At 32.5% G+C, this 15,854-nt stretch overlaps 2 protein-coding genes across 2 annotated transcripts; both read right to left on the bottom strand.

Moving 5' to 3' along the window:
• Positions 1-1,071: 1,071 nt before the first annotated feature.
• LOC134692908 (uncharacterized) lies at positions 1,072-5,368 on the bottom strand. Its single transcript, XM_063553540.1, has 4 exons — positions 5,142-5,368; positions 4,280-4,347; positions 3,142-3,305; positions 1,072-1,305 (listed from the first exon to the last, which is right to left on the bottom strand). The coding sequence occupies exons 1-4, from the start codon at positions 5,153-5,155 to the stop codon at positions 1,105-1,107; spliced, it is 447 nt and encodes a 148-aa protein (XP_063409610.1). The 5' UTR covers positions 5,156-5,368; the 3' UTR covers positions 1,072-1,104.
• Positions 5,369-10,040: 4,672 nt separating this feature from the next.
• LOC134693097 (uncharacterized) lies at positions 10,041-14,186 on the bottom strand. The gene is made up of 4 exons (XM_063553803.1): positions 13,865-14,186; positions 13,054-13,121; positions 11,199-11,362; positions 10,041-10,491 (listed from the first exon to the last, which is right to left on the bottom strand). Exons 1-4 carry the CDS (start codon positions 13,876-13,878, stop codon positions 10,291-10,293), a joined length of 447 nt encoding a protein of 148 aa, XP_063409873.1. The 5' UTR covers positions 13,879-14,186; the 3' UTR covers positions 10,041-10,290.
• Positions 14,187-15,854: the final 1,668 nt, after the last annotated feature.

Genomic DNA, 15,854 nt, shown 5'->3' with positions numbered 1-15,854 from the left:
AACCAACACCAATATTGACTGTGACAGTTTTGGAACATAAAATAAGTTTGATGTAGATATTTTAAAGATCAACAAAAAATATATTGATTAAAATACTTGAAAAGGAAAGAAAGACAGGATATACTAGACATACACTTATACTTCAACTACGCAAGTTTATTTTCTGTTATGAAAGTGATTCTAAACTAATTTTTAATTGCGGGTTAACAATAAATCTACATATTCATACACAAATTTCAGTTAAATTAAATAATTGATGAATTAGAGTGTTGTCGGTGTGTTGTAAGACACACGAAACTATTATATCATGTATATTACTAGAAAACAAATTTACAATTGGCCTGACTACGTAAAGAACGTTATTAATTTATTAGTTTATTAACGGGAAATCGAGAAAGCGAAATCGAGAAATCGAGAAATCGGGAAATCGAGAAAGCGAGAAAGCGAGAAATCGGGAAATCGAGAAAGCGAGAAAGCGAAAACGCGAAATCGAGAAATCAAGAAAGCAAAAACGCGAAAACGCGAAAACGGGAAATGAAATAGATTTCTGGATTTCGTGTTTTCGCTTTCCCGCTTTCTCGTTTTGCGTTTTCGCTTTCTCAATTTCTCGATTTCTCGATTTCGCTTTCTCGCTTTCGCGATTTCCCGATTTCCCGATTTCGCGTGAAAGTGAAAAGAGAAAACGAGAAAAGGCGAACTGTCCGCATCCGGCCACCATAAATTGTTGGTTACATTTTACATGTTTTAGTTTTGATCAATCACTCGTTGTTTTATACTGTAATACAACAAAAAATGTTTCATCAGACTCAGGTAGAGGATCGGGATATTATTACTTAAAAAAGGCATGTGAATGTGGAATGATGGTACATGTAGCTACGAACGGAGCCAAAATAAAAAACATGCATAGGTCAATAACAATGATATAAAAAAAGAAGATGTGGTATAGAATGCAAATAAAAGTACCATAAGCAGTTAAAACTCTTTGAATGTGCAGATAAGTGTATTCTACTTTGTATATAAAATTCATTGTTTGCCATTTGAAGAAGAAGCGATACCATGTTATATCAACAAACTTTGAAATGTCTCCACCTTGTTAACGTTTATTTATCTTGGTAACGGTGTGTCTAGCGTGGAGTCCTCACAATCTTCGTAGTTTTCTGCCTGACATAGATTCTGACAGAAACTTTTAAACGACCATGGTTCTTTTGGTGGTTCGTATACTTTATATAACATATCGAGTACTTCATAAGATGTGGGTCTTTTCTTTGGATTAGCATGAGTACATCTACTGGCAACTTCCTGCAGCTGCAAAATGAAAAATTATAAATTATAGAAAGAAAAAATAACACGTTATTATACTGTACAAGGTTAAAACAAACAAATATCAGTTATTAATATATGTATGTTAATGTTCTAGATACAAAACAGACATGTTACATAGAATCATATTCAAAACAGTGTGGTCCTGGCCATTGATTGACGACCTAAATTATCCCATTGACTGGGACAGATTAGGTGAACGTTTGTCTGTAACGACCATTGCGCACTTCTTACTTATTATAGAATTTAAACTGTGGGTTCACCAAAGGTTCTTAACGCCTTTGATAATATAATTATTCAAAAAATTATTCAGGAATAACCTTTATGTTTTGATTTATATTATTGATATAAATCAACACATCGTATTATTCCGGATTCTTTTTTCGAATTGCTTTATTTAGGTGTTTAGAACCTTTGGTGACCCCACAGATTCAGTGTCTTTAACAAGTACATAGTGAGCAGTGATTGTTACCGACAAACGTTCACCTAATCTGTCCCATTCACTGGGATAATTTAGGTCGTCAATCAATGGCCAGGACCACACTGTTTTGAATATGATTCTACTTAATTTATCAATAAGCCTACCGTATGCGATGGTTAAAACGGTAGAAAATTTAAAAAGTGGACATATCTTACGTTCAAGTTCATCGGGAAAATATCAGAATGACACATTTATGCGTACTTTTAGTTGCAAAACGAAAATGAGCATTGATCAATTGAGAAAAAAGTATTTTTCATTAGTTATTCATAATCATCTCTGCCTTTTGTAAGTGCAAAATGAATAAGAATAATAAGATATAGGTTTTCTACCAAGACTAAAAAAACGTTGACATAACATCTTCTATGGTCCTTTGATTTTTTTTTAATACTTTGCCCAATATTTGTATAGAAAAAAGTGCCTTCATGGTTATTCATATTCTTTTTCGAAGAGTTTCGGTTCGTTTACTTGAGGGAAACTAACAGAGAACGCGATTTCGGAAATTTGATTGAAAAGGGGGAGTGTGTAAAAATGTATGAAATCCAGAATAATAGAGTGATAACAATATTTATTAAATGAGTAATGAACTTTTGAATAAAACGAACATCATTAATTTGGGTTTTATGCCGAAAATATCTAGGAAATGAAGAAAAATATGAAAATTGCCACCATTTTTATAAAAATAATCAAAAATGTTACAAAAATCTTTTTTTTTTCTCGCAAAAATTACTTCGGTTATTTTTGAAAAGTATTTTTTATACATTGACATGTTAAACGTACATAATTTTTGAATTGTGACAACAGAAAATAAAGCTACATGTTAATTTTTCACGCTTCAAAACTGTTGGTCATTTTTTAATTTGGAATCTTTTCTCGATTTTGATTCAATTTTTACAAAAATTGCACCGTACGATTTTTTACGACCGAAGTTCAGATATTATTCTATAAGATATACAAATAATTCAGCTGTGTGTTAGGTGGGTGCATTAAAGTCACTAACTAAGCGTCTTTTTTGAAAGTGTCACTCGCCTATTAGATACAAAACAGACATGTTACATACGGAATTCTTTATGAATTATGCACTAAGATGTTGTCCGCAGTATTTGCATGAAAAGTAAAGAAGTTCAAAATGTAGATGAAGTTGGGAGCTCTCTGATATTACTACTTTTTAACCCAGTCAAGTAGAAGATACAGGAAGATGTGGTTTCAATGTAGTGGGTGTTAACGAGCAAAATAATCCACCATGTATTGTATGAAGGGAAAAACAAGGAGTCCGAACATCGGACTCATGTTCATAAACCTCATGTAAATAGATCCTTAATTTGGACATTAGAAAATCTTACACATTGTATAATTTTTCTTTCTTCCTCTTCTTTCGTCATCCAGTCACAATCATTGTCTTCCTCTTCGTCGTCTACATTTTCCTTATCTTCATCACATCCGTTCTTTTCGTCCTTCTCACAATCATTGTCCTTGTCTTGGTTACATCCCTTGGTCTCCAACTCATCTTGAGAAATAAAATCATCACTTTCTATTAACGAGGATTGGTTGCTCAGTCTCACGTGCTTTGTTGACTTTTGTTTCGTTTTCGTTTTTTTTCGTTTTGTACCAACTAAGATGTTTAACCCGCCACATTCTGTAGGTGCCTGGCTCAAGTCAGGAGCCTGTTGCAGAAACTCAGTGGTTTTTGTTGTTGCTGTGTGACATATTTGTTTTTAGTTCATTACATTGTACATCAATACGCCGTTGGTTTTTCTAGTTTAGATTGTTTTACATTTGTCATTTCGGGGCCTTATATAGATGACTATACATTATTGGCTTTGATCATTGTTGACCTATTTTGAGTAATTTCTGTATCATTTGGTCTCTTATGAATAGTTATCTGATTGGTAATTAAACCACATCTTCGTTGTTATAATTTAGCAAAACAATGCAGATTGCATAAGTGCAAAGTATTAAAAAAAAACAATACACATAGTTTAGCTTATATAAACTTAAATACATGTACAGATAAGCATGTCGGTAATATACACAATCAATTTCAATCAGAAAAAAGATTTAGAGTTATTCATCATGAGTATCACTGTTAGCCTGTAGAGCAGGATCAGCCTACCTTTCCTAAACACTTAAGATCAACCTCGATCTGTTTTCTATTTTCCTAAAATCGCAATGATTAATTTCTCATTTTTTCAAATCTATGAATATCGCAATCGTAAATATACGCAGAATTGTTAAAATTACAGTATAGAAAGTATCTGTACTTGAAGTTGCAGTTCAATTTATGATTTCTATCGCGTACACGGTAACTCTTTTTTCCACGAAGGACCAAATATTTACTATAATATGAAAATTCATTTTTTCCTTAACAATTATATTTTATATCACATTTCCGTTTCTACTACATGACTGTTAACCGTTATTTCATTTTCGTTCGGTTTTTGTTTGTTTTATTGTTGTTTTTTTTTGCTTTTTAAAACTTACAATTCTCTGCATTTTCTGTTTCCTGTCGTATGCATGATTTTGTTAACGACTCTTCCCCTATAGACGTTCTGAAAAGTTTCAAGCATTTCAAAATTTAGAGAACAATAATTAAGTTTATTTATAGATACCTAAACTACTTTCTTGTTTAAAGGAATCGTTTAATTCCCTTTTTTTTTAAATTTGAACCCATACAACGAGTGCCATTAACTTAGCAAGAACCAAAATCCTTCAATTTATAGAATGTGATAATTGGTAGTCTGTATCCTTTGACGTATTGATAGTTGGGCGTCGAATAAAAAATTTAAAAAAAGCAGATGCACATTACACAACACACAACAAAGAAAACAAATTACTGATCAACATGAACCCACTTAAAACTGGAGGTGATCTCAAGTGTTTTGGGAGTATACAGATACTGCTCCACATGTGGCATCCATCGTGATGTTCGTGGTAGTACACACCCGGTGATAAGTCTTATTCGGTAGCTAGGTTACAGTCGAGGGAATGGGGATAGAACTGCAGTCACAACAATTGAAACATATCCGTAATCATCTGAGCTAACATATATTATTCTTTCATTGAGGCTGACCGTTTGGTTTCATATGAACGGATTTGTGGAGCGACGTCTCAGATATCAATGTTCAGTACAACATTTGAATCAGCACAAAGAGACACATTTTAAAATGCATTTAACTGAATCCCATTCGACATGTGCTTTTTTAAGAAGTTGGAAGATACACATGGTGTTTGTCATTATAATATTGATAATATCACACTGCAAATGATAACTTTTCAGAATTTTTACCAGGAATATGACAAAATTTACAAAATTAGAAATAAATGATCAACAAACATTACTTACTTATTTTCTGCCATTTTATTGATATCGGAAACTTTGTTGATACTAAATGGAATGTCAAATGCTCAAAGCTATTGAACGCTTGTATCAATCAGTTTCATTTCCCTAGACGAACTTTACCAATGAATATTTCTATGGTAATATAAACTTGTGATCAAATTGTAGATTACCACAAGGAATTTCGATGGAATTTAATTTAATTTTATGTAAATGCAACATTTTAATCTCTCTCTCTCTCTCTCTCTCATTGACAATATTTATTCGAAATTCTTGTAAAATGACAACTAATTTGATTTTTCTGTGATATTTATTGTTCTACAGGAAAGAATCGCTGGATAACTGGTCATAAATTTATGTTTACCTGTTAGGGCATTCAACACCGGGATTCAATGTAGTATCGTTGGATCTAACTAAAGATATTCAGTTTTCTAATAATCAGGACTTATAAAGAGCAAAACAGAATAGACTGCCTAATTCAATAATGACAATAATTGGGGCAGATAGTATCATCTATAATACTTAAATTACGAGGTCCAATTTGTCAGCCGTCATCACGTAAAAACGACGAATCAAAGAATTCAACTTTATATATAACTAATATAGTACAAAGGTGTAGATTAAAAATTACACCACTCCAGGCCCTTTTGTTTTCCACGTAATTAATATTGCCAATAATTAAGAAGTTCCGGGTCGAGTCCGATACCGATACCAATAGTAGAATCATCTGTTACCTATTACCTCATCTGCACGTTCTGCATTTGACAGGCGCACCACCAAACGGTGTATTCAGGATATGCTATATACTCGGGTCATAATCACAGGATTGACACTACTAAATTGTCAAATTGTTACCTATTGTAGTATTTTAATCAGTAAGACTTTATAAGATAACAATACGAATACTAAAAACAAGGCGTATAGGTACAGTTTTCAATTTTTTAGCGGGCATGACGTAAAACAGCGAATCAAAGAATTCAACTTCATTTATAACTAAAATAGGACAATGCTGTTGATTAAAAAATACTCCATCCCCCGACCTTTTGTTTTCCAAATAATTAATATTACCAATAATTGATAAGTTTCAGTTAGATGGGTTCAAACAGAAAGATTTGAAAGCAGAGAAAACTGTGATAACTATCTTATAATCGGCATGACTTTATCAGATGACAATACTAATACAAAAATAAGTCTTGCGCATAGTAACATACTTTAATTCAGTCACGGACCCGCGATATCACGGGTGTGTTCTAGTATTGTTAATATATATAAACTCAGCATTTAATGAATGGCTATTATCTATTTTGAATTTATTGAACCATAAAACTAATTTTTGACTCTTCACATGAAATAATCCGCAAAGCGGATTATGTAAAATGTGAAGAGTCAAAAATTAGTTTTGTGGTTCAATAAAATCAAAATAGATTATTGCCATTCATTATAAATAAATTTCTATCAAAAAGAAGGCTCAAAGAACTTTTTATATTATTTATAAAAACAATAACAACGTACACACATGTTGGCGTATGAATACACAACGTCAGAGTGGGCGTGTCGCCATAAAAAATGACAACATTGAAAATAAAACTAATAATTTTAACCAATCAGAAGACAATAAAAACACCAAATTTATTTATTAATGAATAAAGTAATTCCTCATAAAAGCTATAAGTCAAACTAAACTAATGCAACAGAACATGTTTTATTTCTAATATATAGCAGTATGCTCTTTACATACACAGAAAAAAATCCCATAAAACCAAACTTGAGGAAAACTCAAAATCAGCATTTTTAATTTCCTATGGCAATTATCATTGGAAGGGTGAGATAACTCCGTAAAAATGAGTGGTTTTTTTGGGGTCAGTTTTTGGTTGATTTTCTTGAAATTTATGTAAAATATGATAATTGATGGGTTGGTATAAGACAAAATTATATATTAATCTTCTTCTCATGAAATGTACAAAACCGAAGTGTTATGGGTAGGTTTTTTTTTGTGTGTGCATTTTTCATTAAAGTCATATGAAACGAGTGAGTGGTGAAAATAATATTTATCCAATTCTTGAACCAATGCATGTATATGTTGTGTACAAGTTATCATTTTGTACAAAAAAATTGTACAAATTATAATTTGTATTTTGACTTTGTACAAATTGTAATTTGTACAAAAAGTGTCTGTACACATTATAATTTGTACAAAATAAGGCTAAATTTCACTTATAACTTGTACAATATTTTAAATATAATAAGTTTCAAATCAAATGATAAAAAATAAATTCAATTTTAATTACGAATCAATATGAAACACACGGATAACTCTATTTACAATACCATGTCATCTGAAAGTAAGAATTAAACCATTTTGAGTATGACACAAAGCTGAACTTGTATTTTGTTCTGAAGATAATTATGTTATGAGCCCTAAAAGCAATATTCTTGTTCAAATATTATAAATATAAGCAGATCTGTGAAATAGTTAAGCTCATATTGTCGTCTGTTTTGTGACCTAAAGTTCCTTAAATAATACGTGTACACCCTTATTTACTGTGATCATATAGAGTTACGATTTTAGGTTGCAAAGTTTGATTATTTTGATACATCGTCATGAATATGCATGAAATATTTACCCCTGAACGTTAAGCAACCAACAATCAATCAATCAATTAAAATTCCAGGATGGGATAGATTTTTGTTTACATTCGATTTCAGACCCCCTTCTATACAAATTTTTGGAATTTTGGGTCCTCAATGCTCTTCAACTTTGTATTTGTTTGGCTTTTTAACTATTTTGATCTGAGCGTCACTGATGAGTCTTATGTAGACGAAACGCGCGTCTGGCGTATAAAATTATAATCCTGGTACTTTTGATAACTATTTACACCACTGGGTCGATGCCACTGCTGGTGAACGTTTCGTCCCCGAGGGTATCACCAGCCCCCTAGTCAGCACTTCGGTGTTGACATGAATATCAATTATATGGTCATTTTTATAAATTTTCTGTTTACAAAACTTTGAATTATTCGAAAAACTAAGGATTTTCTTACCCCAGGAGTAGATTACCTTAGCCGTATTTGGCACAACTTTTTGGAATTTTGGGTCCTCAATGCTCTTCAACTTTGTATTTGTTTGGCTTTTTAACTATTTTGATCTGAGCGTCACTGATGAGTCTTATGTAGACGAAACGCGCGTCTGGCGTATAAAATTATAATCCTGGTACTTTTGATAACTATTCTTATGACTTTAAAGAAATTGCAAATTTGAGACTTTGTGACCATTTTGAAAACATAATGTGAAAATTTGGTATTTTTTATATCTGTATATTATATTTTTCATCATCTTACTTGTCTAGAGAAACTTTAAACCACAAAAAGAAGAATACATGCTTAATTTTCTTTATAAAATTTGAGATTTTTTACCTTTAAGTGTTGACAAATTCAATAAATGGTCAACTAATGAATAACGAAATCTAGATTATAGCTTGATAAAATATGCGTAAACACCTTTTTTTAGCAATAAATTTCGAAAACTGATGGCGTTATTTATAACAAAACAATTTACGAAAAATATATATATATGACAGACGTAAACCAGTTATCACCACTGAACTACCGTCGCTTGACTTGGCACCAGTGCATTACTTATAGCTTGGTTAAACATGTGGATGTGTGTTAAGTCTTCCCCAAAACCGGGACTGGTGCTACAGCACAACACAAGACCAAACAATAAAAAATCAGTTGAATGATCAGGTCATCATTTAATACCTATCATGGACGATATCAGACGACCCAGCTTCTTATGTACAAGCAATCTTGATGTACAGTTCTCAAGATGAATTTAAATTCACATCTGTAAAGCTGTAAATATTTATACACTGTACAAATGTAAACCTGTATGTTAACTGTAAAGCTGTTAAGCTGTATATAAAATGCAACTCTGTAAACATGCACATTAATTGTACATTTTTAAATCTGTATAAAATTAAACATATAGATTCTTCCACTGCATCTTGTGTAATGCTATCAACAGTTTATATACAGTTTTACAGATGTACAGCCGTCTTATATGTAAATTTCAAAACCACTTTGCTTGTTGATAAGACATATTGTCCCACATTTATGCTATTATTGTTAAGAGCTGTTATTGTTTCCCCTCGTCAAAAGATTACAATGAACGATGTTTTATATGAATAAATGATTCGAATCATGCATTATTCTGGTTGGCCTTTCCTTCTATGTGCCACGAAACTACGACCTTTCCTTTGTTTATGCGATTCATGCATTATTCTGGTTGGCCTTTCCTTCTATGTGCCACGAAACTGCGACCTTTCCTTTGTTTATGCGAATCATGCATTATTCTGGTTGGTCTTTCCTTCTATGTGCCACGAAACTGCGACCTTTCCTTTGTTTATGCGAATCATGCATTATTCTGTTTGGTCTTTCCTTTTATGTGCCACGAAACTACGACCTTTCCTTTGTTTATGCGATTCATGCATTATTCTGGTTGGTCTTTCCTTCTATGTGCCACGAAACTACGACCTTTCCTTTGTTTATGCGATTCATGCATTATTCTGGTTGGCCTTTCCTTCTATGTGCCACGAAACTGCGACCTTTCCTTTGTTTATGCGAATCATGCATTATTCTGGTTGGTCTTTCCTTCTATGTGCCACGAAACTGCGACCTTTTCTTTGTTTATGCGAATCATGCATTATTCTGTTTGGTCTTTCCTTCTATCTGCCACGAAACTGCGACCTTTCCTTTGTTTGTGCGTTATATTTAGATCATTGTTGACATTCAATTTCCCCATGGCAAAGGAGATTTGGGATGTCTTCAACACTGACATTTTTGACCCAATATCTATCTAGTAAAACGGGGTTTCCATTCATATCATTTTTACATATTCACATCAAAATATAAATTTTGATATTCGTCACTGGACGAGAATCTGAAATTACCTATCACCTAAAGAAATAAATCCAAAGTTAATCCTTAAAAAATGTATTTATTTAACAAACAGAGTTACAATAAGCAGTTCAAACTCTTTGAATGTGCAGATAAATGTGTTCTACTATGCATATTGGATTTATTGTTTGTAATTTAAAGAAAAAGCGAAGCCATGTTATCAACACACTTTGAAGCGTCTTAACCTTGATGACGTTTATTTATTTTGATACCGGTGTGTCCAGCGTGGAGTCGTCATAATCTTCGTAGTTTTCTGCCTGACATAGATTCTGACAGAAACTTTTGAACGACCATGGTTCTTTTGGTGGTTCGTATACTTTATATAACATATCGAGTACTTCATAAGATGTGGGTCTTTTCTTCGTATTAGCATGAGTACATCTACTTGCAACTTCCTGCAGCTGCAAACGAAAATTTTATAGAAAAGAAAAATACCACGTGATATTGTTCAAGGTAAAACAAACAAATATCAGTTATAAATATATTTATGTGAATGTTCTAGAATATTTTTCTAAGTATGATTTATGTAGTAGATGTGTAATGATTGCCCAATGAACAGCTATACGTGTACTAACCAGACATCAAATGACTTAGATATAAGTAATTGTATGTCACCGTGAGGCCTTCAACAATCGACAAACCCCTCAAATTCAGCTAAAAGGACCACTACATGACATAATCCATTAAAAGGACCACTACATGACATAATGTGAAACGATCGAATAGAAAAATAAGCAATGGCTTATTCTATGACCTAAACGCAAATTAACTATGACAGAAAACAACCAACTACAACCACTAAATAAGGTTCAGATACAAAACAGACATGTTACATACGGAATTCTGTATGAATTACGCATTAGATATTGTCCGCAGTATTTGCATTAAAAGTAAAGAAGTTCAAAATGTAGATGAAGTTGGGAGCCCTCTGATATTACTTCTATTTAACCCAGTCAAGTAGAAGATACACGAAAATGTTGTGTTAGTGTAGTGGGTGTTAACGAGCAAAATCATTCACCCTGTATTGTATGGAGAGAAAAAAATCCGAAAATCAAGTTTATAAACCTCATGTAAGTAGATCCTTAACTTGAACATTTGAAAATCTTACACATTGTATAATTTTTCTTTCTTCCTCTTCTTTCGTCATCCAGTCACAATCATTGTCTTCCTCTTCTTCATCTGCATTGTCCTTATCTTCATCACATCCGTTCTTTTCGTCCTTTTCACAATCATTGTCCTTGTCCGGGTTACCTCCCTTGGTCTCCAACTCATCTTGAGAAATTTAAATCATCACTTTCTATTAACGAGGAGTGTATTGCTCATTTCACGTGCTTTGGTGGCTTTTGTTCGTTTTTGTTTATCGTTTTTCGTTTTTTTACCAACTAAGATGTTAAAATCGAAACATTCTGTATGTGTCTGGCTTAAGTCAGGAGCCTGTTGCAGAATTCCAGTGGTATTCGTTGTTGCTGTGTGACATATTTGTTTTTAGTTCATTACATTGTACATTAATTAAGCCGTTAGTTTTTCTAGTTTAGATTGTTTTATATTTGTCATTTCGGGCCATACAGTATTGGCCTTGCTCATTGTTGACCTCTATTAAGTAATTTCTGTGTCATTTTGATCAATTATGAAGAGTTATCGCAATGGCAATCGTACAACATCTTCGTGTTATAATTCAGCAAAATAATGCAGATTGCATAAGTGCAAAGTATAAAAAAAACCAATACACATAGTTTAGCTTATATAAACTTAAATACATGTACAGATAAGCATGTCGGTATACACAATCAATTTCAATCAGAAAAAAAGATCGAGAGTTCAACATCATGAGTATAACTGTTAGCCTGTAGAGCAGGATTAGCCTACCTTTCCTTAACACTTAAGATCACCCTCGATTTTTTCATATTTTCCTAAAATCGCAATGATTAATTTTTCATTTTTTTCTAATCTTTGAATATAGCAATCGTAAATGTTTAAAATTACAGTATAGCAAGTATCTGTACTTGAAGTTGCAATTCAATTTATGATTTCTATCGCGTACACGGTATCTCTTTTTCCGACGTAGTCGGTATAGTTTCGGTTTGTGCACTTTGAACTTAAGGACGCTTCACTATGGCAACAGACTACGCATGCTCGAAAATCCTTTCTGTGATTGGACAAAATGCCATCATTGTGGGTGATTTGTTTGTGTTTGAAAAATCGTCTCGAAAATTATATCGTGATGGAAAGCAAGTGATAAATTATAAATATTTGAACTAGATCTTACAAAGATTTATATTTTTATTAAAATAATTGTTTCTCCAATAGTTCTTTGCATCCACGAAAGCTGTTTATTCGGGACAATTATATAATTATATAATTTTTAATGTAAACTTTTTTGTACGAACGTACATGACTTTTAGAACGCACCTACGCATGTGCGATTTCCGCGGGGTTTGGGTGAATGTAAACAGAAAGATACTACTTACATGCATACTACCAATAGTTTCTAGCTTTGATAACCATAAATTAAGCTTAATGTTAACAGTAGTAAATGTATATTAGTTTCTTTTTATTTGCACTAGATTTTTTACCAATAAAATTTTTAGGTGTCATCACAATATTCTTATATATTATTGCCTTTAATATAAACAGACTTAGTAAAAAAAAATTCTTGCAGTAACATTCAGATGGAGATTTTATCAAACAGGTCCTGCATCATTAAGTCATTGTGCTTCTGAAGGTTATCGAAATGATAGTTTTAAACATAATACTCAAATCTAAATACGTCGGATATCTTTTTTAAAGATACATGGTTTCCATGTAGGACCAAATATATACTATAATATGAAAATTGATATTTTCTTTAACAATTATGTTTTATATCACATTTCCGTTTCTACTACACTACCGTAATACCCGGTATTTCATTGTCGTTCGGTTTCTGTTTGCTCTAATGTTTTTTTGTGGTTTTTAAAACTTACAATTGTTTGTATTTTCTGTTTCCTGTCGTTTGCATGATTTTGTCCACGACTCTCCCTCTATAAACGTTCTGAAAAGTTCAAGTATTTCCAAATTCAGTGTACTACAAATTAGTTTAATTAAAGCTGTTTATTTATTTGTCTATTGGTATCGTCGAATCTCATTTTTTAACCCATACACCGAGAGCTATTAACTTAGCAATAACCAACATCCTTCACTTTATAGAATGTGAAAATTGGTAGTCTGTATCCCTTGATATATTGATAGAAGGTTGTCGAACAAAAAATAACAAAAAACAAGCAGTTGAACATTACACAATTCACAACATGAACCCACAAATTACTGATCAACATGAACCCACCAAAACTGGAAATGATCTCAAGTGCTATGGGAGTATACAGATCCTGCTCCACATGTGGCATCCATCGTGCTGTTCGTGGTAGTACACACCCGGTGATAAGTCTAATTCGGTAGGTTACAGTTGGGGATTGGAACATATCCTCTGTGCGAACATATATTATTCTTTCATTGAGGCTGACCGTTTGGTTCAATGTGTACGGATGCGACGTCTCCGATCAAATTTTCGCTACAATATTTGATTCAGCACAAAGAGACGCATATTAAAATGCATTTAACTCTGTGTAACTGAATCCAATTCGACATGTGTTTTTCGAAGAAATTGAAAAATATACGTGGTGTACATCATTATAATGCCGATAAAGTTACACTGTAAATGATACCTTTTTAGAATTGTTACCAGGAATATGACAAAATTACAAAATTAGAAATAAATGATCAACAAACAATACTTACTTATCTTCTGCCATTTTATTGATATCTGAATCTTCTCTGATACTAAATGGAATGTCAAATGCTCATAGCTATTGAACACTTGTATCAATCAACTACATTTCCCAGGACGGACTTTGCCAATGCATATTTCTATGGAGATTATTACCACAAGGAATTACGGTGGAATTAAATGATTTGATTTTATGGAAATACAGCATTTTAATCTCTCTCTCGTTGATAATATTTATTCGAAATACTTGTAAAATGACATCTAATTTGATCTTTCTATGATATTAATTGTCCTAGAGGAGAAGATTCGCTGGATAACTTGTCACAGATTTATGTTTAACTGTTATCATGGTATTCAATGCAGTGGCGGATCCAGAAAGGGGGAAAAGGGGGGGGGGGGTTCCGGGGGTTTGAATCCCCCTTTTTTTTTGGTCGATCAATGCATTTGAATGGGGACATATAGTTGAACCCTCCCTTTAATCCTGGGTTGGGGACCCCCCCCCCTCTTTAAAATGGCTGGATCCGCCCCTGAATTGGTATCATAGGATCTAACTAAATATATTCAGTTTTCCAATAATCATGACTTATAACGAGCAAAATATAATAGACTGCCTTAGACAATAATGAAAATAGGGGCAGATAGTATCATTTAGATAACATATATAAATTCATCAATAATGAATAAATAATTCGTCATCAAAGCTATTAACATTTAACTATTAAAATTACATGAATTGTTGATGATAAAACCTACATTGTTTTTCACAAATTTCGATTTTGCATTTAAATCAAGGTTTCGAATTAAATAGTATTGATAAGCACACATTCACAATTATGTAGTTTTTATAAATTGAACGTAGTTGATGAGGGACGTGATTGTGATGTATACATGTGGATATTTTAATTTGTAAAACACATTAATCGTAAACAAAATGACTTAGAGTTTATCAGCATTCCCATAAAATTTTTAAAAAAATATATATTTGCATATCTTGAAAGTGCATTTAAAATGAGACAGGATGTTAAAATAATATTTATATTTTCGAAGTTATCCATGTTATCATTAAGGGTAATTTATTGTGAGTTGTTATTCAAACAATAATCAGTCCTTGCATCTTATGGTTTATTAATTATTATGCTGCTTTTGGATTTTGGTGTTCTGTATTTTTGTGTTCTAGTAAGCGGGGCTTTTCTTTTTGCTAAGACAATGACCTTTTAAGTTATATACTCTTTTCAAAAAGAAGATACTTTAGCTTAATGTACATGATGTAAGCTATGTACTACTTTCCAGTATGATATCTTTGACATTGCATGATTTTGTGGTGAAACATCTCCCCGAATTATTTTACAAAGAATTCCGCTCAAATAGCTTGGTGTCGTCTTAAACTACCAGCGATGTGAGAGTTCTTTTTTGCTCCTCGTGTTGAAGGCCTCATGGTGGTTTTGAGTTACAGAACAGAAATAATAAGAGCTGTACTTTTAATGTGTTTTGTACTGTGTATGTACTGATTGTGTGTCATGGATGATAAATAACCTATATCTTTAGTTTCTCAATGTACATGTATGACATAGTCTTATATTTTGAAAAGAAAGATCTCACATGCGGCCTATACAAAAAAAATCATTCCAATAAAATACATGTATTAAGCTAGCTCAAGACAACGATACATATTGTAGAATCATTTCCAATCAATCACTGGTTTCCTGCTTTAAACTGATACCCTTTACCAGTTTCAAAACATCAAAATGCTTCACCATATCTCGAGCGGCTCGGTTTGTGTAAAATGATACGCGTTTATTTTTCCTTAATGCAGATTTTTTAACGATTTAAGCAATTATAGAAAATTGGTCACGCCACAGATGCAATATGTTATAATATGTAACATCTCATTTTTTTCAAGACAGTTGACTGTTTTATAATTGTCAGGAATATAATAACATACTGTTTTTGTCTCCTGATTCAATGCATTTCAGCACTATTACTGAATACCGTACTTCAATT

This window comes from Mytilus trossulus, chromosome 12 (genome assembly GCF_036588685.1).
Source record: "Mytilus trossulus isolate FHL-02 chromosome 12, PNRI_Mtr1.1.1.hap1, whole genome shotgun sequence".
In the NCBI taxonomy this organism is placed as follows: Eukaryota; Metazoa; Mollusca; class Bivalvia; order Mytilida; family Mytilidae; genus Mytilus; species Mytilus trossulus.
Note: the sequence above shows the minus strand (reverse complement) of the source record. Positions and strands in the feature narration are given on the sequence as shown.

Excerpts from the sequence above, each read along its gene's own strand:
- LOC134692908 (XM_063553540.1), bottom strand. Across the intron at positions 3,306-4,279 it reads AACAGAAAATGCAGAGAATT|ATGAGTTGGAGACCAAGGGA; the intron begins GTAAGTTTTAAA and ends TTATTTCTCAAG. Across the intron at positions 1,306-3,141 it reads AAAGAAAAATTATACAATGT|CTGCAGGAAGTTGCCAGTAG; the intron begins GTAAGATTTTCT and ends TTCATTTTGCAG.
- LOC134693097 (XM_063553803.1), bottom strand. Across the intron at positions 11,363-13,053 it reads AACAGAAAATACAAACAATT|ATGAGTTGGAGACCAAGGGA; the intron begins GTAAGTTTTAAA and ends AAATTTCTCAAG. Across the intron at positions 10,492-11,198 it reads AAAGAAAAATTATACAATGT|CTGCAGGAAGTTGCAAGTAG; the intron begins GTAAGATTTTCA and ends TTTCGTTTGCAG.